At 37.3% G+C, this 23460-nt stretch overlaps 1 protein-coding gene across 3 annotated transcripts in view; it reads right to left on the bottom strand.

Annotated features, from left to right (window-relative positions):
• Window positions 1-23460, bottom strand: part of LOC126750968 (allatostatin-A receptor) — a 60710-nt gene that overhangs the window by 7548 nt on the left and 29702 nt on the right. For all 3 annotated transcript variants that reach the window (XM_050460847.1, XM_050460844.1, XM_050460846.1), the window contains exons 3-4: window positions 23039-23317; window positions 20002-20160 (exon numbers count right to left, since the gene is read on the bottom strand). In XM_050460847.1, the coding sequence (XP_050316804.1) occupies window positions 20002-20160; window positions 23039-23317 (438 nt within the window). The remainder of the gene's footprint in view (window positions 1-20001; window positions 20161-23038; window positions 23318-23460) is intronic.

The following is a 23460-nucleotide window of genomic DNA, read 5'->3' as shown; positions in this document are numbered from 1 at the left end:
AAAATTTGCGGTCAAGGTTAAGTTAGGTAAATAAACTGATTTTTCGATGCCACAAATAATACCACTTGGACAGCTAGAGATGTCTGTTCGTTGTATGTCCAGAACTACTAGGTATGGATTAAAAGGACCGTCGCATATCGTCAAAACGCGTACAGCCTGCCACAAATTTGTTGGGGCGGCAAATATCTATTTCAGCCAATTTTCCGGATTCGCAGAATGTATGGAAATTGAGGAGCTTCAACCTAAATCTCTTGAAAGCTGGACAGTGGAGGCGAAAGTGCTCAGATATTTCCACTTCCTCATCATCACTGCAAATTTGGCAAGTTGCGACCCCCAAAATTTTCATCACCGCGTGAATGAGTTCTTCGCCTTTCGGTCAAGCGTATAAAATTAATGTTGTAAGTGATCAAAATCCGGCGAAAATTTTTGAAATTTAGGGAAAATTGCAAAGACCCGACCTTGATTCCATGTAAGTTAAATCGAAAAATATTATACACCAACGAAATAGAAGCAAAATGTAGATGCTGTTCTTATTTGTAATTTTTGTTAACTATTTCTAATAATAATGGCTTTCCAATAAGCCTTAACTCGAAGGGTTTGTTTTTGTAGGTTAACTTTGACAATCGGAAAAAATATTTTCATATTCAATATCTCGAAAAATATTGGTTTCGAGCCGAGTGTTGTACAATTCCCGAAACCTTTTGAGACCTTGCCACTCAAATAGCGCGAGAAAATTATTATCACCCCTCTAGAGTTTGTCTCACCGGTGTTATTAACTCGCCGTGCATATTGTTGTATAACCAAATTTTTATAAACAATAAATTCATTAATGATTTATTTGCTACTGCTGTTGTTGTTGTACTAGTACATGTATTGATCTTCGAACTGGGTTATGCAAGCATATACTGTGTTTGCATCTATTTATAATTATGTAAAATTTGCTTTGCATTAAGATTTATATACAGAACTTTTGACTAGCTATTTGTTTTGTTGTTTTCCGCAAGTGTAGCAAGTTGCTCATATAAATAGATACCGTTGGAAATATTCCTCTCTTAAATTTATTTGGAATCGCCTAATTGGTTAATAATTTATTGTTAGCAATGAAAATTCTCTTAATATCTCAAATTTCTGAATAACTGATGTGCTTGTCTATTCATTAGTATTACATTTACATATACTATATATTCTACAACCTAACTACATAATGGTTTGTCAAAAAAGTCTTGCCGTATTTTTATTGATTTTTTTTTTTTTTTTTATTGAAATTGAAATGAATTTTTGATGACTCATGCCCAGCTCTTGACCGATGCTACGGCTGCTACTATGCCGGTCTCTTTCGACCATTCAGCGATTTTATCGCAATTTTCGACGACAGGCCTTCCGGAGCGTGGCGCATCTTCGACCACCTCTACACCAGAACGAAAACGTTGAAACCATCGTTGTGCGGTGGAAATGGAAACTGTATGGGGTCCATAAACTGCACAAATTTTATTGTCGGCTTGAGATGCATTTTTGCCTTTATCGTAGTAGTACTGTAAAATATGCCGTATTTTCTCTTTATTTTGCTCCATGTTTGCGACGCTATAACTCACGAACGACTTAGAAGAAACGACAATCAATCAAACACGTGTTAGCGCGTAAAATGAGCTTTCCAAAAAGGTATAGGTATATGACCCGATGCGACGAATAAAACTAGAACTACGCGCTTTCAGCGCCAACTATCGAAAATACCGCAAGACTTTTTTGACAACCTAATACAATAGAGCTCCAATAGTGTTAGTATATTGTATGGTAAACCAAGAGTAAATGTAAGATTATAGGCTTCATTACATCCTGGACTTTATTTACAGAGTTATTAAACAAGATTGGAAGCGCTAAGTTTGGTGTAACCCAAAATTTTATTTTCTTGCAAATTGAAAATATGACAGATGGTCAAAAATCAAAAAAATCCATCTCAAAATCTGTTTGTCAAAATGTTATATACCTGAATTGACCGAACTCTTTAAATCGATTGGTTAAGTATGTAAAAACAAATTGGTGGTTTTGGAACTCTTTATGTTCAGAAGAAATATTTGACCCTGCAATACCAAAATGATTGAATGAATGTAAAGAAGCTAATTGTTATTGAAATCCACCGAAAATACATTTCAGCAAATAGTGGAAAGCGCTCGTCGAAGTCGTCCAAAGGTTGACTTCGCGAAGGCTTTGCTTTAGCGAGAACAAAGCAACGGCGCAAAGCTCATCTGACCGAAATAGATGCGCAATGAACCGAAATGCAAAACTTTTTGGCACCAGATCCCAATGAAGTAATTTCATTCATAATGAAGACCGCCTTGTCTAAACACCATGACTTTTACGTATAAGAAACTTCGAGAATACCAAAATATCTTTTGATTTATTTCCAAGTTCTCAAAGTATAGTGAATGCAAAAAAAGCAGATACCCAGAGAATATTTCTGTAGATGAATCTTATGCTAAAATCGAGTTGCAAATTTTATTAGACAATACTGCATCGAGAATTTCGGAGCTTCAAAGGAATGTAGTCCAATCAATAACGGCTGATGGGTGTAATAGTAGACAAGCCCACAGATGGAGGTAGAGGATCGCCGAACGATGGTATTGAGGCTAGAAAATTTGTTTCAAGTCCGAAATAGGCTTCCAAAATTACAGGACTTATTGAAAACCTTGTCCATCATTATGCTAATATACTTCAAGCTATTGCCGAGAGGTGCAAAACTAATTTGGACCAATTTAATGAATATGCCCTCGATACTGCTAGGGATGATCAAAGTGCTGCAGAGTTCAAGAATAAGGAATTAAAGAATTGTAAACTTAATCACAACCAAAAGCTATCATGCATTATAACAAATACCGACATATTGAATTCAGTTCGTTTACATTCAGACCATTTATACATAAATTGTCTTTTTCCTACAGGATTTTTTTGTTTGATATTATTCTTATAGGTAAAGCTGCTGGTTGAATGGGGAAAGAATTTAACTACAAATCACATTTAACATTTTTTTTCAAAGCCTTATTTCAAATTTTGGTGCTCCGATACCTAGAGTAGTATTTTTGGGCACCGTCGCCATATACATAAGTGCAATTACTGTGCTATGTGTGCCATAGGTTGTAGTGGTTCGATGTGGCTAATTTTTTACTATAAATTTCAAATATATTTTTTTGATTATTGGTGAAAATTTCATATAGATACCTCAACGGGAAGTATCTACGACCGCGGCTTCATATAAGCCGTACCACTGTGTGGTATTGGCAAAGCTTTGTATTGAGAAATATTATGTTAGAAAGTGTCGGTTAAATATCTGGAAGTGTAACTCTTTTCCAAAGTCTAATTGTAGGGTAGTGCCTGTGCTGATTAGTTTATCTGCTTCGCGGTTACTACGGATGTCACTATGCCCTGGAATCCATTGCGGGTCTATCGTAAAACAAAATGTTAAATCCACTATAAGATCAAGGCATTCCTTTACTACCTTGAACGAAACCCTAATAAACTCTGGTATTTTAAAATCGCGTGACTATATGTATAAATATATACCTTGAAGATAATTAATGAATAGCTCGAATTCTTAAATGCTCATTGTTCAGAATCATTAAGTGAAAATATTGTTATAATTATTATAGCGGAACACACTGCTTGTCAGAACAAAAAGTTTGCTTTTTTTTAATTGTTGTGACCACCGCTTCACATTGCAGGCGGTCTGGTTGACGGAAGTCGATTTTGGTATCTAGTTTTGCTGATAAAACACCACCTCCTACTCGATTATGTAATATGGGCCCATCAGTATAGATGCTTATTCCTACGCCCTTAGCCATATCGACCCTATCCTACTCTACTCTGGAAGGAAAGGTAATACTGGCGACCAGCTTTTAAATTGAATTCTACAGGACACTTCGCAAATCAATGGCATTGGATATAAACAGTAACTTAATAAAGACCATAGATCGAATAATTGCGGGGATTCCTTCAGTCTAAGAGCTGACTACGGTGCCAGCTGCTTACAGAACATCTCGCTTGCCAGTAAATGTAAATGATTTTAAGTGTTTGAGTCTATATAGCTCGAGAGCTCAACTGAGAAAATACTTGCTGCTCTTTTTGTGATTTCTCGCTCTTTTATATTTCTTATCGCATACTTATTTTCCAACTAGAATTAGACACAATAACAATAAACCGTAAGTCATTATCGGCCTTACATCATACAACCATTGGAAATCATACAACCTGGTGAATTTCGTGGCATAACCAGCTTAGTTAGATTGGCATTGGCGTCCCATCTAATGAAATACAGGATAGTATTTGATTTACAAAACTTTTTGGAAAAATGGCATGCTGCTATAATATCCACAACAATCCTTTCATTCAATGATCCTTAACGATGGACATTTGAGAATACAAGCTGGCTTGATATAAATAAGCACAAAACCGATTATATTCACCGATTATCTTCAGAAAGCACACGGACGTTGAAGAATGTTGTCTCCTGCACTGTTCCCCCTGCGGGTACGGGAGGACCCCTCTGGGTTCGAGGGGAAACTGAATATACCCGCGGTAAGGCATGCCGGTTCAGGGCTGTATGGAAGCTCAACTGGTCGTAGCTTCGGCTACAAGGTCATACCAAAGACTTTAACCTGGTACCACGGGGAGCAGTAGCCCCTGGAGGTAACTCCAGTCTGCTCATTGGGTTTGGCCCTTTGTGGAGATTCGTTGTGGCTGTGGTTAAAACCCAAATCGCTGGAAGAACTGACATTGTCAGTCGAATGTGGAGTTGCATTGCAACCGGGTGCCGGACCCAAAGTACGGCAGAGGTTTTAGATGGGCCTCGAGCCCTACCAAGATGGTTAGTGTGTCCATACCACACTGCCAATTGGTATTGAAAATGCTTACCCAATTTTCAGGGCGCTGATCGACGCATTGTATTGATCCGTTGTGCTTTTAAGCACCGTGGAGTTAAGCTGTCGACAGCAGGATCCCACGTTAAACACAATCAGACGTTGTTCCGAAGGTTTAAGCACTTATTTTTTAAAAATTTGAGCTTTTTTATACTCTCGCAACAAAGTTGCTAAGGAGAGTATTAAAGTTTTGTTCACATAACGGTTGTTTGTAAGTCCTAAAACTAAAAGAGTCAGATATAGGGTTATATATACCAAAGTGATCAGGGTGACGAGTAGAGTCGAAATCCGGATGTCTGTCTGTCCGTCCGTCCGTGCAAGCTGTAACTTGAGTAAAAATTGAGATATCATGATCAAACTTGGTACACATATTTCTTGGCTCCATAAGAAGGTTAAGTTCGAAGATGGGCAAAATCGGCCTACTGCCACGCCCACAAAATGGCGGAAACCGAAAACTTATAAAGTGTCATAACTAAGCCATAAATAAAGATATTAAAGTGAAATTTGGCACAAAGGATCACATTAGGGAGGGGCATATTTGGACGCAATTTTTTTGGAAAAGTGGGCGTGGCCCCGCCCCCTACTAAGTTTTTTGTACATATCTCGGAAACTACTACAGCTATGTCAACCAAACTCTACACAGTCGTTTTCTTCAGGTATTTCCATATACAGTTCAAAAATGGAAGAAATCGGATAATAACCACGCCCACCTCCCATACAAAGGTTATGTTGAAAATCACTAAAAGTGCGTTAACCGACTAACAAAAAACGTCAGAAACACTAAATTTTACGAAAAAAATTGCAGAAGGAAGCTGCACCCAGGCTTTTGAAAAATTGAAAATGGGCGTGGCCTCGCCCACTTATGGACCAAAAACCATATCTCAGGAACTACTAGACCGATTTCAATGAAATTCGGTATATAATATTTTCTTAAGACCCTGATGACATGTACAAAATATGGGTGAAATCGGTTCACAACCACGCCTTCTTCCAATATAACGCTATTTTGAATTCCATCTGATGCCTTTTCTGTATAATATATATATACATTAGGAACCAATGATGATAGCGGAATAAAACTTTACACAAACACGGTATTTGAAAAATATGTAAATGAAAGATAATGAAATCTCGATTATCACTTTATCATGCGAGAGTATAAAATGTGCGGTGACACCCGAACTTAGCCCTTCCTTACTTGTTCATATTTAGTATTATTTTATTTGGAAAACGATTAATTGTTTTTGAAAGATGCGTTCATGTTTCACTGGCACCTCCATCAAAGCATCATAGACGAAAAAGTTCTCTTTGATTTTTTTTTAAATACAAAATTTTAACTGTCAAATTAAACGCCTCTTCCAAATAATGGCAAACAAATAACAGCAAACAATCACTTACTTTCTGCGCTCTCAAGTTGAGCAAGAAGAGGGAAGAAGTGCCGCTAATTTTTAGCAAATGGAAAAACCGAAACTAATGGCAATTCATGAAAAAGCGAATGAGAACAGTCAAATGCCAATTAAATGGCACAAAAGTTGGTTGACAGCAGGACATTTCGGCATCAATTAGCAGCCACGCGACCGACAGACACCTGTCTCCGACTGCCACAACGCCACAATGCCACAACGCCGCCACCACGGCACTCAGCAGACGAACCGACGAAACTCGCGGACAGTAATGGCCAGCGTTGACGGCGCTGCGCTCCGCAGACAACATGTGAGTGGCAGGCGATCGCTAGGACAGCGGAGTAACTAAATTTCTTACACCTCAGATGGCCGCTATTGCAGGAGAGGAGGCACAAATAAAAGAAAAACTGTGTGGAAAGTGTGGCAACACCGTTTCATTGAATTGCTGTTGCGAGACAAGGCAGCAGGCAAATAAGTGAACCAAATGCCGGTTTATTTTTAGGCGCTCAAGCGTGCATATGTGAGTGTATATGGTTGAGTGGCAAATAATAGAAAGTAATGAGAGAATGGCGGAATTGCAAAGTGGCAAAATAAAAATGCTATTCTATGGGCTCAACAACTGAAATTAATTAAGAGTAATTAATTTTCTTTTAACGACTTGACAAACACATCAATTAGGCGCGGCGAAATGTTGTGCGAAGGCAACGGGAAGCGCGCGCGAGGTGGAGAGTTTTCACTTTTTCGCTATTAAATTTGCAGCTTATCAAGTACCAGAGCCTTGTAATGATTTCCAGGAAATTTATGCGCTTATGAAATATACAAATAGCGCGTGAAAAACTCGTGTCAGTGTAATTATGCAAGTGTGTGTGTGTGTGAGTGTGCGCACGCTTCTTACATACATCAGCACAGCTCCTAAAAACAGCCATTTAATGTGGTTTCAAAGAATTGAAAATTTAATTGAAAGTGATTGAAGGCGAAAATCACACATGTATAAACATAACGGAAGCATTTCTAGTGCAGCGTGAGAGGCATGGTCGCACAAACAACAGAAATGCATAAGCACACAAAAGAGCGACTAGAAGCGAGCGGAGAGCGGGTGCGTGTGAGAAATTCAAAGCGCTTGAAAGTAATGCAAAGCAGAGAATGGCCGATTTCATTGCCTTTATAGCCTAAAAGTATGCACTAGAAGTAATTAAAAGCATACTAAATTCGTTTAAGCTTCGCCGAAAAGCGAAAAAAGACATGCAAAAGGCATATGAATTAAAGAAAGAAAAAAAAGAAGAAAAAATAATAAGTAAAGAAAAAAAGAAAGTAAAAAAGGGGGAAAAAAATCGCAAACAAATGGGATATCAAAAGCAAAAACAAAAAAAAAAGGTCGAAATGGTATAATAAGAACAATAAGCAGCACTAAGGAATAACAAAGACCAACAGGCCGCATTTTCTAAATAACGGGATTAAAACAAAGGCTAGCAAACTGCGTTGCAGAGCCAAAAGTAGAGCAGAAGACAGCGTTGGCCAACCCCATCTTACGAATATATGTATATTCTTATATTCTTAAACGAAGACACAGTGAAGACTTGAAAAAAGCAGAAGGAGAAGAAAATAAAATAGAAAAAACATTTACTTCTCTTGTGACGAAGCTATAATATCCTTCACAAATGCAAAATATTTCTTCGAAGAGCTCACTTTGATTGTTCAGTTTAAATGGCGGCTATATACTATAGTGCTCCGATCTGAACAAATTTTTCGGGGATTATATCCATGACTTAAACAATAATTTCTGCAAAATATCGCGCAGATATCTTATCAAATAAAAAAAAATCCACACAACGACATGATTTTTATCGTTCAATTTGTATGGCAGCTATATGCTATAGTGCTTCGATCTGAACTATTTGTTCGGATATTATATTTAGATCTTTAATAATAATGTGTATCAAATTTCGAGAAGATATCTTTGTAAATAAAAAAGTTTCCATACAAGCACTTGATTCCGATTGTTCAGTTTGTATGACAGCTATATGCCATAGTCGTCGGACCATCGGCGGTTCCGACAAATAAGCCGCTACTTAGGCGAAAAAGAACGTGTTCACAAGTTTCAGGCGATATCTCAAAAATTGAGGGACTAGTTCGCATATATACAGGCTGAGGCATATGTGGTACCCAGACAGATGGTTCGTTCAATCAACTCAACTCATCATGCCGATCATTTACGTACCGTAAATACATTTTATAGAGTCTCTGACATTCCCTACTGAGTGTTTTAAACTTCGTGCCAAACTTCGTGCCAAACTCCCTGTTGAGGGTGTAACAAGAAAACGTAAGAAAAAGGAAACGTTAACTGTAAACCTATGAAGTGGCCGCTGCAAGGGTAAGAAGTTGTTGTTGCGTAGGCGTCCGTTTTTTGCTGCTGAAGTTTCCATATACATAATTTACATTAATTTGTTGTGTTGGAAAAAAAACCAACAATAAAAAAAACACACAACAAGAGTTAAAATAAAAGGGGCGGCAGGCGCGAGGCGTGAAGCGCGAAGAAGCCATTGCCTCACTTATTCGATTGTGCCAAACCGCAAGAGACGCGGCGCCGCATGGCATTTCGCAAGAAATACCCAATTTTATGTGATTTTCTTTATAATTTCTTTTGTTTTTTTGTTTGTGGTGTTTTTGGTATTTTTAAATGACACCTCCTTTAGGCGCGCCAAGACGTAGCTGGGTCAAGTTTGCCGCTTGGCATTTACATAAAGTGTGGCAAAAATTAATACCAGAGATTTCAGCGCTAATTTAAGTTCTCTTCCTTGTTGTTTTAATTTTGTCGTTTTTTTTTCTTTTTCTTCTTACTTCCTAACAAAGTGCGCGATGCAACCTTGTTGCTTGGCTTGTTTTGGCCCAAATTGGGTCGCATTAAAGTGCGGCTGAACGTGGGCATTACACGTGCTCATGCATGAAAGCGAAAGGAAACGTTTGACAGTTATGTGCCAATATGTGTTTTCTCGCGTATTAGGGTGGTTTGGGTGTTACAGAAAATAACTGAGACATAAATTTTATAGTATTAAATTTTCGAGTGTAAAGAGACCATGCTGGAACACTTTTAGTAATGAAAATTTTCTAAAACTAATTTGTTAATAATATATATACAAATAAGATTAATAAATTATATACACGATGGAGCGTAATTTTACCTCAATTTGGAGATGGAGTAAAATAATCTTCAAACTAATTTATTTGCTTTGACAAATTTAATAAGAAATGGTGTAATGTGTGCTGTTTGGAATCAGTTTAATGACGTCTTAAAAAAAAAAAAAACTAAATTTTTAATGGGCTCAGATAAATTCTTTCGCCTTAGCACCAAAGCAGCGGCGTGGAAGTTGGCAACAAATTAGGTTTTTGTGGTTGCCACTTTTGGCCAAAAATAACACTCAACTCCGGAGCAGTCTTTTCAGGTGTTCAAGGCCAATAAACCCGAGTATTTGCATCTATAAGTGACAACGGATGAAACATGAATCCATTATTTCACTCCGAAGTCCAATCGTTAGTTATGCAAGTGAACCCGCTGCAAAGCGTGGAAAACGCAACAGTCGAGTGGCAAGATTAAGGCTTCCGTATTTTGGGATACACGCAAGGAATAATTTTACATAATTGAACATCTTGTAAAAGGAAGAGCCAACAACAGCGACTATTACATCCCATTATTGGACCATTTGAAGGACCAGATCTCAAGAGAATGCTCGCTGGGAAGAAATTTTCGTCGAATGAAAAGGTAAAATAAAGAAATTAAGAATTCGATTTAATCGAGATTTCAGCAAACATAAAGCTTACTGATTTAAAAATAAAAACAAAATTTGGACTCTTCAATTTTTGTTTGAAAATTATATTTTTTTTTCATTTTATATCGAAATAAGGAGGTTACCTGAAAAACGTGTCCGTAGAAAAGTTGTAGTTATTTTCATTAGCTACAACTTTGCCATAGAAATTTTTTCTTTAAGCCACGCAGTTTTGCCGTAAATCGAGGTAAGCCGTTTTTAACGCTTAAAAATTCAAACGCGCCCCTCCCCTTTCTCTTCCTCTTCCTGACCACAGTTCGCACGTATATTGTCCTTTCCTTTGTCCTTTGACTTCTGTTGTTTTATCTTTCGCTTCCAATGGGTTTCAAACTATGATGAATTCTTTTACTTTTTACCATTTTCAAAGGTTTCTGCACTGTTCAGGGTATAATAAATGTGTAATTAGAGTATTCAAAATTATTTTATTAACAAGTAAGGAAGGGCTAAGTTCGGGTGTCACCGAACATTTTATACTCTCGCATGATAAAGTGATATCGAGATTTCATTATACGTCATTTACATATTTTTCAAATACCGTATTTTTGTAAAGTTTTATTCCGCTATCATCATTGGTTCCTAATGTACTATATATTATACAGAGAAGGCATCAGATGGAATTCAAAATAGCGTTATATTGGAAGAAGGCGTGGTTGTGAACCGATTTCACCTATATTTCGTAAGAAAATATTATATACCGAATTTCATTGAAATCGGTTGAGTATTTCCTGAGATATGGTTTTTGGTCCATAAGTGGGCGGCGCCACGCCCATTTTCAATTTTTAAAAAAGCCTGGGTGCAGCTTCCTTTCCATTGGGGTGCCATTTCTTCCGTAAAATTTAGTGTTTCTGACGTTTTTTGTTAGTCCGTTAACGCACTTTTAGTGATTTTCAACATAACCTTTGTATGGGAGGTGGGCGTGGTTATTATCCGATTTCTTCCATTTTTGAACTGTATATGGAAATGCCTGAAGGAAACGACTCTGTAGAGTTTGGTTGACATAGCTATAGTAGTTTCCGAGATATGTACAAAAAAATTAGTAGGGGGCGGGGCCACGCCCACTTTTCCAAAACAATTGCGTCCAAATATGCCCCTCCCTAATGCGATCCTTTGTGCCAAATTTCACTTTCATATCTTTATTTATGGCTTAGTTATGACACTTTATAGGTTTTCGGTTTCCGCCATTTTGTAGGCGTGGCAGTGGGCCGATTTTGCCCATCTTCGAACCTAACCTTCTTATGGAGCCAAGGAATACGTGTACCAAGTTTCATCATGATATCTCAACTTTTACTCAAGTTACACCTTGCACGGACGGACGGACGGACATACGGACGGACAGACGGACGGACGGACAGACAGACATCCGGATTTCGACTCTACTCGTCACCCTGATCACTTTGGTATATATAACCCTATATCTGACTCTTTTAGTTTTAGGACTTACAAACAACCGTTATGTGAACAAAACTATAATACTCTCCTTAGCAACATTGTTGCGAGAGTATAAAAAGAGTCCAGCTAAAATATTTTACTTTTCATTTTTTTATACAAAATTATTTTAGTACCACCCTACTATATTCATATGCTCACTTTATAGCCACAACTTCCTCCTACAAGCATTTAGCGTTGCCACTTTTACCCTTAATATTCCACATACACATACTTTAATATACTTGTATACATGCATACACATAAAGAATTTCAATAAAATCTCCACGAGTGAAGCGTCTTTTTTTCTTCATCAACTCAGGCCTTTTCCACTCTTCCTTCGCATAACCCAATTTCATATATGATTCCGTCCTGCGTCTTGAGAGTATTTCGATTCCTTTTTGGCTTTTTGTAGGTTCACTTTCGTTGCCGTTGTCCGCAGTGGCGCTTGTTGACAGCAATCATTTACCTGCCAGCAGCTGGCTTAAAATGTTTGTATGTATCATATTGGCATTTGCACGTGCTTGTTGTAAGCTGTTGGCGTTAAATACAAATATGACGGTTATATTTTTCCAAAAAGCCGGGCAAGGAGTTCGGTGGAAATTTAAATTTGTTTTTAATTGCTGAAGTTGTTCTTATGGCATGATGATTGAAAAGAATCTGTGTCATTTTGGTGGCGTTCCGGTGTCTCTTTTGGGTTGGGAAATTTTGTAATTTCCAGGGATTACTTGGCGAGATATTTTATGCAATTTTTAATTAGTATTTAAACTTCTTCGGTCTTCCAAGTATTCGTAAAACATTTAAAGTGGATTTAAGGGTGAAAACTTTGAGCACAAAGGTAGAAGGTATTTCATAAAGAGGAAATAAATGTGGTTTTTCAAAAGTTTAGGAAACAATATTTTTGTCAAGTCGTTCTATCTAAAATATACTATATTCAGAGGGTTGTATGACATTGCATTACATTCAATTTTTTCAATAAGAAAGAATTGTAGTTTGAGAGCGCATATACTCATCAATAGTTCCATATGAGTTATCGCGTAAAACAGAAATATTTTTCGGGCAACTGAGCAACGTTCTCTCATATCTTCTTTGCTGAAACCACAGAGCATTTAAATCTGTAAGTATCAAGGAAAGAACACAAACAGTGATTTTTTCAGAGTGCTCCAAACTAAAAACTCACGATTGTTTAGCGGTCAAAATGAATTGTCCTTATTTCGCTGACTCTAGATCTAAGCAATATGAAAATATGCAGCAACATTACAGCTCATGAAACTCTCTGAATGCAATCCATATTGCCGCTATATTACCCAAAAAACTCACGAGGGACCGAAATTTCATTTCAAAACTTCACAAATAAATTTGACGCCGATTAAAAGGCATCAACAGATTTTTGCGCAGAGCAACAGCAGAGATTTCTAAGCTTCGCAGTTACGCAGCTTGTGAGGTAAAACCCAAAGTATTTTTTTTTATCAAAACCTTCTTTTAATCTCCAAGTGCGACGACTTCTCTAGCGACCTTGATATTGGTGGATATTAACTCTCATTATCACACATTTGACAGGGCTGTTGGGCTTTTCAGCATTATCATATACATTAGGGGTATTCAGACCAGCCTTGTTAACTCCTTTGTCGTTATTCGGTAGTTTTTTACATGTATTTTTGTTTTTGTAAAATTGCCAGACTATCGTTCTACCGAGTAACGAACTATCCATCTGGTAAGCTTGATAATTGTTTCGTTACTCGGTAATATCACAACAGCTGTTCTCCTGCTCCTCTTACATCAATTTAAAGGGTTTACCAGTAATAAATTTATCTGCTCCACATTTTTTCAATTAAATGACTGACAATTTTTGATTTTGCACTTTGTTGAGGCATTTTTACTCTTAAATAAAATTGAATCAGCTGTTTCGGAAAAAAATTTATCATACTGCAGGGGTAGAACAAAAAGTATGTTCACAGTTAAGCCTGTTAACGAAGTATCAACAAACGAATTACCAAATTGTTCGCTCTGAGGCTAGCTAGGCTTATATATCGTCTTTAAAGGCGATTTTTCTCAAAATATAGATTTTTGAAGAATTGGAGGGCTTTTTCGAGAACTATAACCCTCTTCAAGTTTATCATTTTATTCTGGTAAGGTAATTTGAGTTTTTTTTCCGAACTTTACAAGGGTTTATTTGAAAGTTTAAAAAAATGTCGCGAATTTTTTTTCTGATTAAATTTCAATTTTTTTTGTTTCTAAATTTTCAAGTTTTCCGTTAGTTTTTACAGCCTTTTCTTCGAGTAGCTAGTTTTCTTTAAAGGCGTTTTTATCTAAATGTGTTTTTGAAGTGTTGGCTTTTCGAGAACTTTAATGATCTTCAATAAGGATCTTTTTTCCGAAGGATCACTGGAAATGACGTCGCAATGGCCTAGTCTAAAATATTTTTTTCCAACAATTTCAGAATTTCTTATTATTAGTGTATGTTTCTAACAATAGTAAATTCTAATAAAATATTTAATTTAAGGATTCTGCCCTAGGTTTGGAACCCGCCACGTAAAAAAAAAATACTTCCAATGAAAAGGAAACAACAGCCTCTGCGCTGTCATAAACTCGGCTATGACCACTGCAGCGATGTTTACGATAGTAAAGAGAATAAGAAGAAGCGGTCCTCGACGGACAACGGTGTTTCAAGAAACCATCGCCAGGTACGAAAAGTAATTTTCATTCATAAGCCTGGTCAGTTTCTATCGGCAAACAAATAGAAATTTGAATTTTATTTTATGTAAGTATGCTTCCTAGATTACTCCTCATCATTTGATCATGACATTTGAGCAATTGCCCGAAAAATTTTCCCTGCCAAAGCTTAATTGCGTTGACAAGCGACTTCCATAGCCACACTAAAAATAGACTCCACGACCTAAAAGACCACCACAGGTCGTCTCATTGAAAATTATATCTATAGAAAACAGGCATTACCAAGGATATTTAATTCGCGTCTTGAACATTTCAATTTCAACCATTTTTATCTGAAATATACTTTAATTAAAAACACGAAAAAACACTAGATGTATACTAAATGTATCATTTTCAAAACCAATTACTCTATTCTAAAAATGAACTATATTTATACACACACAGTTGTTTACATTACAGATCTTACGCATTAGATCGCCTTCATAATTTATTGCCATTACAAGTCTATTTATTTATATCTTTCTAAAGATTTTTATTTCTTTTCCAATTGCCACTCCGCGCGGCCGTCCAGCGATCGACCGCCGCGAAGAAGCACCGTTTGATGCCAGTTGCCATTCTTGTCTGAATATTTTCATTTATTTGCAATTAAATATATCTTTCACACGCTATTTCATTTAACGCCGCACACAAATCAATTAAAAACGTTTAAACAGATCGTGAATGCGATACGTCAATCAGAAAAATTTGCCAAATTGTGATATTGTGTGAAAATAATGAAAATAATGGGGCCACAAATAGACGGCAATGAGTAGCAGGGCTTATACAGACGGATATAATAATGATATATATACGGAGGCTGCTATATATATTTCTGGCCTAGGCAACAATAAGTGTTGCCAGGTGCAATCTGACATTTCCATTGGAAAGTTTGACATTTTCTAGCATAACATCACTCAGAACGTTTTGTCATTTAATCGTGAATTGTTTTATTTACAGGGAATTAAAACATTCATCTCGGCCAAAAAATGGAATTAATTCGTGAACATTTTCGTGCGATCATTTTTCACAACTTTCGACGTGGATTATCACGACAAGAGTGCATCGATGAACTAAAATCTTGTATGGCTATGAAGCACCATCCTATAGCACTGCGAAAAACTGGTACAACGAATTCAATCGTGGCCGACGCTCGCTCAAAGACGAATTCCGTGAAGGTCGTCCAAAAACAGCCGTTGTGCCAGAAAACATCGATGCCGTACGTGAACTGATAATGCAAGACCGTCATGTAACATACCTTCAGATAGAGGCATGCCTATGCATTTCTCCCACCAGCATACATTCGATATTGCATGAACACCTGGCCGTAAAAAAGATTTGTTCTCGTTGGATCCCGCACAATTTGACAATCACTCAATAGAAGGCTCGTGTGTATTGGTGTAAGGAAATGCTGAAAAAATACGATCGCAGTGCTTCAAAAGACGTTTATAAGATCGTCACAGGTGACGAATCATGGATCTATGCGTATGAGCCCGAAACAAAACAGCAATCGACCGTGTGGGTCTTCCAAGACGAGCCAAATCCAACGAAAGTTGTTCGTGGAAGAAGCACTTCGAAGCAAATGGTCGCCTGTTTCTTCGGCAAAACTGGTCATGTGGCGACTGTTCTGCTTGAGCAACGTAGTACGGTCAATTCTGAGTGATAAACCACCATTTGTTTGCCTGAAGTCTTCGGAGAAATTCGAAAAACGAACAAGAGAAGACGAATCATTGTGCACCATGACAATGCGAGCTCTCACACATCGGCTCAAACCAGCGCCTTTTTGACCGGCCAAAACGTCGAATTGATGGGTCATCCGCCGTACAGCCCTGACTTGGCACCCAATGACTTCTTTTTATTCCCACACATCAAGAAAATAATGCGTGGTCAACGATTTTCGTCGCCAGAAGGTGCTGTTGAAGCATTCAAAAACCATGTTTTGGAGGTGTCTCAATCGGAGTGGAAAAAGTGCTTCGAAAATTGGTTTGAGCGCATGCAAAAGTGTATAAATCTTGATGGAGAATATTTTGAAAAACAATAAAACCATTTTCGTTGATAAATATTCCTATTTTCATTATGATGCCAGAAATATATATAGCAGCCCTCGTATAAATATATATACATAAATATATATGCATATATTACCATATATTAATTTTTATTTAATTGTGCAGTCGGGAATGTCTGGAAACACCATTTACGAAAATATACAAGTGCGTAATTGGCATTACATACATACATACATATACATATGCATAAGAACATATTTAAATATATTTCTATCGGTCTATATGTATATACTTTGGCTACTGCAAGTTCAATGCTCGCGTAATTCCCCGCACATGCCAGCAAACTTATTCCAAAACAGACAAGACAGAAATTTCCTCTGCGCAACGGAAATTCCGCGCAAGTAGTGAGAAATTCCAGCAAAGCAATTGTGTAGTTGACCTTGCAGTTGTGAGCTCTAACATCTGTGTTTCTTAAAATACGAAACGCAACATACTTTGTTTTCTATTTCTGACAGTTTATTAATTAAGGGATTTCTTTGAGAAATATATAATTACATTGTCAGTTTGGAAATATGAATACAACGTCATCATTAACTAAAAATATGTCTTCAGACCCACTTATATTTTCGAGTTTTTTAAAAAAGTTTAATGAAGACGATTTCATTTAATTTCATATTGATTAATATTAACCCAATTTCTGAAAAAATTATATAAAAAGGTTGATTTTAAAAGGCGTGTGATTTCCTAGAGAGACAGTTCTCTTAACATCTGTTAAACACAACTATTGGGGAGGGCAGTGGATTAAAGTTGCCTTAAGGCTTGCGTTGGATACTGAAATAGGGTTTCCTTTTACGGAAGGCAATATAATCGGTCTATTAACGACTCGTGCAAGAAATGAAGCCGAAAGCGTGTCGAACGTTCGGTTCGTTCACAAGAAGATTTTGTTCAGCTATGAAGGTCAATCAAAAATTTAAACCATTATTGAGACGCCGTTACATGCTCATGTCATGTGTTTTATGGGCTCATGGAATCATTGGTTCTTATTTATTCGTGGCTATAGACACATGTTTAAGGACTTTTTCGTTCCTGAATTGGAGGATTGATGTGGACTACCTTTGGTTCCCTCAAGGCGGCGTTACATGCCATACAGCCAACAAAGCAATCAATTTATTGAAAAAAACTTTCGGATAGCGCATTGTCTCACATTATGGGCCAGTGGCATGGCCTCCAAGAACGCTGGATACGACATAAACTGGTCTACATTTTTCTGTTGTAATTTATTCGAGTTAGTCGTGGCTAGAGAGCCTCGCGAACCACAGAGAAGATGCTTATTTCCAGTAGCCTTTTCCACCAAATCCGTGAATTCGGTGAAATTTCTTATTCTTTTCCATCCCAGCTGCCCAATATATCTTAAGTTGGAGTATTGGTAGCCGTGGAATATGTTCCCTCTCATCTGGCTAATGTCTGGATATTTGCATTGATTATGTTCCAGCGTCCCATCACTCTCCGTGCTTGCTCTACATTTTACCAAATCCACTTTTCTCTTTTTCTGATGGTGGGATCTTAAGGGTATGTATGCCCTGTGATGACCCTTACAATGTTACTAAGCTTCCTATTGCCAAGAAGTAGAAGCTTTTTGGTCGTCCGCACCATCAAAACTAGCACAAAGTAACTTTGTGGTATGCCTTTGGGTTCCAAGATCTGAGGTGTTTGTCTAGGGTCCATTGCATCCAACAATTCTTGAAGCTGCTGAATGGATCGCGGCAGCTTAGGGGAATTTTGCCTCAAACTGCCCCCAAGCAGGCCCGCTCATCAGCTTTTCAATGGCCTTTTCTTTCTATATGACAGGGTATCCAAATGATTTTATCCAATTTACCTACTAAAAGTCTAGCATTTGCCTGTTTGCATAATCTAACGCAATGAGACTTTGTATGGGCGCTACGGTTGGCCTTAATTGACGGTTGGCTTTCTGGTTAAAGGAATGAAGACATTGCTTTAAGATCATCGTTGACCTCCTTAATTCAGTCGCAATACCAGCTTGTTTGGAGTTCATTTACAACGCCGAGTATGATACCTTGCCTATCTTGAAGAGATGCTCGCTTCTAAACAGAATAAGTTAATGCCAAGATTTCAGAAGATCATAGAATGGAGAGATGTTGCAAAGTTGATGGACTACTAAACTTATATAAAAAATCAAGGAAAAATTAAATTACAGTGTTCTACCAAAGTATATTGCAGAAAGTCTTCGCCTGCGAAGGCATTTAAAAAATATTAGTTCGATACTCAAACCAGAATCGCACCGAAAATAAGGTACAAGGTGGTTAGGATGCTCAGTATATCAATTTATCAAAAGGATAACAAACAGAGCTCGGTTCAGTTTAAACAATTTATTTATTGAAGACAACCTTTTAAGTTGCCGGACCACTGCAGTATATTTCAAGCGAAGGTTTTGTTATTGCGAAAAAAGGGAACTGGTCGCTAATGCACCTGCAGGCAATTCCACAGTCAACATCTACGTAGACAGCCAAGCAGCAATCAAGACAGTAACCTCGTATCGCATATCGACCAGATGTGTTTTGAGAAGCAGAGCAGCAGTGGAAAGTGTTGCCAGAAGCAAGAAACGTCACTTCTACTGGATGCAGGGCGCAAAGGTATCGAAGGCAATGAAATAATGGAGATTGTTAAGAATGGTGTACCCGAAAACGTGATCAATGTTGGGAAACCCAAGCATTGTTTATTCGACGATGTGGATAGATGCATGGTAAAGAAAATTAAAATCCGATGGAATTAGCTACTTGGGTGCAAAACTGCAAAAGTCGTGTGCAACACAGTAGATCGGAATTACACAATATTCCTATTGGCACACGATAGAAGAGACGGTGGGAACATGATCGGAATACTAACTGGTCAGTGGCCTGACAGATCAGGAGACTGCAGGCAGTGTCTAGAGTAATGCTGTAAGCGTCTGTGGTCCCCACGGTATGATACACTAGAAGAGATATCAATAGTGAGAGAACAGAGTCCGTTAAATTTCGCGTCAAGCGCAAGCATCCTAAGGGATGTCTACTCCTCATGCACCCAGAAACTGAACTCCATCTGGTATTGCAAAGGACCAATGCTGGCCTATGCGTGGCTCATTGGCCTACTTGATTAACCTAATTAGCACATTTTTTTCATTTTTGGAAACTTTTCTTTTTCGATAGAAGAAATAAGCTATAATTTTTACGTTATTTTTATATCAACAAATGGAAAATAATAAACTAAATTCTATGTAATGCAATATTTGTTGTGCTTTATAGTAATAAATTTGAACAGCACTTCGTCTTATTTATCCAAAGCCACATATAGAAGTGAAATAAACAGGGCGATAACAGCAAACAGCAATAGAAAGAGAAACAGCCTCGTGGCTGCAATCAATTCAACAAAATGAAATGCTGACCTAGTGAAGAAGAGCCGCAAAAGTATTGCCACAAAAGTACTCGTGAAAAGTGGCGATAATAATAAAGCCGAACCGACTGCGAATAATGGTGAGTAATCGCTTTGTTATGCAAATAGCTACATTTGTTTACGAATATTTATTGACATAAATCGCCGGCAGTTCGGATTTTAAAAATACTGACAATATTTACGCCAGCACAAATGCAACTCTACTTATAATTAATTCAATTAATATTTATGAATAAATAAATAATAAATATCAAGTGCGGCAGCAAATGATGGTACTCACCTTATAGAAAGCCTTGCGGAAGTTGTCGGAGAGGAAGGCATACAGCAACGGATTGATGCAGGAGCTCATGTAGGCCAACGTTTGGGCGATGACTTGCAGCAGAAGTTTGAATTTCGTGTTCGAATGATAGATGCCGAGCGTTTTCAGCAGCAAAATCAGCTGATTGAGGGCACATGAAATGAGAGATAAAAGCGTACAGTGATAATGAGCGACGACCAATGGTGAGGCGGGTGCATGAGTGTGTGCGGGGGCGAGTGGAAATAAATAAAAAGATTTAAATTGGAGTGCAGTGTAAATAGGCGGACGCATTTAAAAGTGGATTAATGGGGAATTATAATGAAATAAAGGACATTTAATGAATTGGTTGGCCAGCAATCAGCCGGTTATGCTTGTAGTTGTGTATATTTATATATGAGTGGGTATATATGAAATTGTTTTTATGTGCATATAAATATTTAATGTTTTATTTTCAAAAAATGTTGGGCATACAAACAAGAATAGCGCCCTGATTATTTGAAAAATTGTGGTGCTTACACACACACAGTTTCTGTGAGTAAAAATTTATTTTTATATGTGTACCTACGGCTGATTTTGAGCCGAAAATACGGTTTAAAATGTGAGAAATTTTATTGATGTTACTGAACATTTTTTTTCGTACATTAATATTGCTTGTCGCTAAAATTGGATTAAGACGTTTCAATACTTCTTCTAGAACCAATATACCCAATAAGGTGATTTTCGTTTTATACTTTATATATCGATAAATATATATACAATAAATGTATATTATGTTTGCTTGATCGCCAGATAGCTTTGAATGATATCAATCCAGACCCTGATCTAGCTCTATATACCCAAAACTACTGTGGGCAAAAAATAGTAAGACTTAGAACTTATTCGTTTCTATCGAGTATGACGCGTATCAGGGCAAAGATTTTCGATTTATCTCACCTTTTGAAAAGCTTTTTTTGAAAATCTTATAATTTTAAACTTATTTTTGGCCTATTAAAAATAAATCCTTTATTTTTCTTGCGTAATATGTCATTAAAGACATAAGATTTCGTATCAAAGAATACTCTCAGACGGTGTGGTGATTGCTCGACTCAATATTGTTTGGAGACGCGTCAAATGGGGACATAAGAAATGAAAAAATATGTTAATTTACGACAATGGCAAAAAAGCTAGTCAAGTGGCTAGTAATGTAAGTGGTTTTATGCTTCTGATAGTTAAAGGGATCAATCATGCGCAATTTCGGTATGGTCGATTCCGTTCCGTTGCTCTCGCTTTCAAAAATACAGAACGATTAGAAGGACCCACTGCTAACGGTAGTGACAAAAAATAATTGTCGTTGTGTTCGACATTCGTCTAGGCTTTGTTTCTAACCAAGCATGGCACAAGGTCGCTTGGTACCATTCAAATAAAGCTATGTATAAAAAGAAGTTCGACGAATGCCAAACAAGTTAACGCAAAAAGCTCAGGCGCCAAGTTTTGAACTGCGAATCGCTGCTCAATCGCAATAAAATCGATCCATTTCTGAAGCAGTTATTTACTGTTGACGAAAAGTAGGTCACTTATGAGAACCTCAAGTAAAAACAGTCAAAAGAGATCATTGGTGACCCGAGCAAACAGTAGTTAAGGGGCTACATGGGATTACGGGTTTCAAAAAATCGATTTGTTTATTGTTTTATCAAATTCTACTATACCTCTAGAATATTGTCCTAAATTTTCAAGTTGATTCGAGTAATAGTTTCGGAGTTACAGCCTTGAGAACTTGTGCGCTCGAGGCTAGCTAGGCAAAGTGCGCCGTCTTTAAACGCGCTTTTTTTCGAAACTGTATTTTTGAAGATAGTTGGCAAGATTTCTCGAGAACTACTCAACCGATCTGCATGAAATTTTACACAGGTCTTTGAGATAAAATGCTTAAAGACTTGTACGAAGAACGTTTTTTTCGACTGGAACTATTTGAAAAAAAATGTCGCGAAATTTTCATTGAAACTTTAATTTTTTTTCTATCTGCAAAAAATCCAATTTAAATTTTTTTTAACTTCGTCCAAGTTCTAAGTTAATATTTTAGCTAAATTACGTATTTTTTTTCACTTCAGATGATTCTTTAAGGAGTTATCCTGCCAACGCGGGTGCATATTTTTACCGAGGGGTTATCGGAAATGTCGTCGCAATGGCCGAGTTTAAAGTATTTTTTTTTTTAAATTCAGAATTTCTTTGTTAATAGTGTATGTTTGTAACAATAAAAAAATATAAAATATTTAATATTTTATATTTGAAAACATTTAAAAAAAAAAGACTGTTTTTTACCCGAAGAATGTAACCCCTTAAGCTAAGTGTAACGATCAGGAAGCTTTTACTTTGTTTCTGGTGGAATTGGCAGAGGATCCTCTACCATGTGCCGCTTTCCTACGGCTAAGCTCTGAATTCGAGCATGTGCTGTCAGCAATTGAACCGTCTGAAGGAAGCAACCGCTTAGGTGTGGCCGGCTATGTTCAATCGGTTAGGAATTGTATTCCTTCAAACAAAGGCCAGGCCATATGCATAGATAAGGAATCGTCAGAAGCTTCGAGAGCTTGGTTTTGATAATCTTATACATTATAGTTTCAACCTGGAATCAAATTATTACTACTATATTTGCCACGTCTGATTCCCATTATTTTGTGCTCTTCAAAATTTATTGGGCTCTTTGGTTGACCGAAATTTGACTTTATGTGTCAAAATGTCAATATTAAACCTTCCAACACAGGACTAGTTCCAATTGGAAGACCCAAAAATGCGATTCTGCGAATAGTTACTCTTGCAAATACAATATTTGTACTAGTTACTTATACCATAGATATATTCATGTTATTTCTGCTAAAAATAATATTTAATTTTTAACAAAACGAAGCTCCGCAAAGCTTCTGCAAAAGTATTGCTGAAGTGAGTCATGCAGAATACATGACACATCCATATATAAAAGCATTTAGTTGTTGTGATTTTATTTGTAGAGCGTAAATTATGCTCGCAGCGTAGCATTAACGGTACTCACCTGTACTGGCAGCCATAGCGATGCGAATGCCACAACAACAACCACAACGAGACGTGTGACACGCTTGCGGCCACGTTGCGATTTCACAGACATCTGTACGCCGCTGCCCTGATGCCACAGACGCATAATCATCCGCACATAGAGACCACTAATTGCCATGAGCGGCAGCAGATACGAGCAGGCGAAGAATATCAGCTGATAGCTGGTTTGGCTGACAATCAAATTATCTTCGTAGAATGTACAAAATGCATAGGTGACATTTGGAAACGGTTCCAGTTTCTGGCGGAGAAGATGAATGTAAGTACAATTGTGAATATTTAGATTTTAAATATTTTTATGTATTTTATTTGAATTAGTTTGTTGCGCATAATTTATATAAACACATAAATAAACTGTTTTAATTATTTATCTGAGTCGACATA

The sequence above is a fragment of the Bactrocera neohumeralis genome, chromosome 2 (assembly GCF_024586455.1).
Source record: "Bactrocera neohumeralis isolate Rockhampton chromosome 2, APGP_CSIRO_Bneo_wtdbg2-racon-allhic-juicebox.fasta_v2, whole genome shotgun sequence".
Taxonomy (NCBI): Eukaryota; Metazoa; Arthropoda; class Insecta; order Diptera; family Tephritidae; genus Bactrocera; species Bactrocera neohumeralis.
Note: the sequence above shows the minus strand (reverse complement) of the source record. Positions and strands in the feature narration are given on the sequence as shown.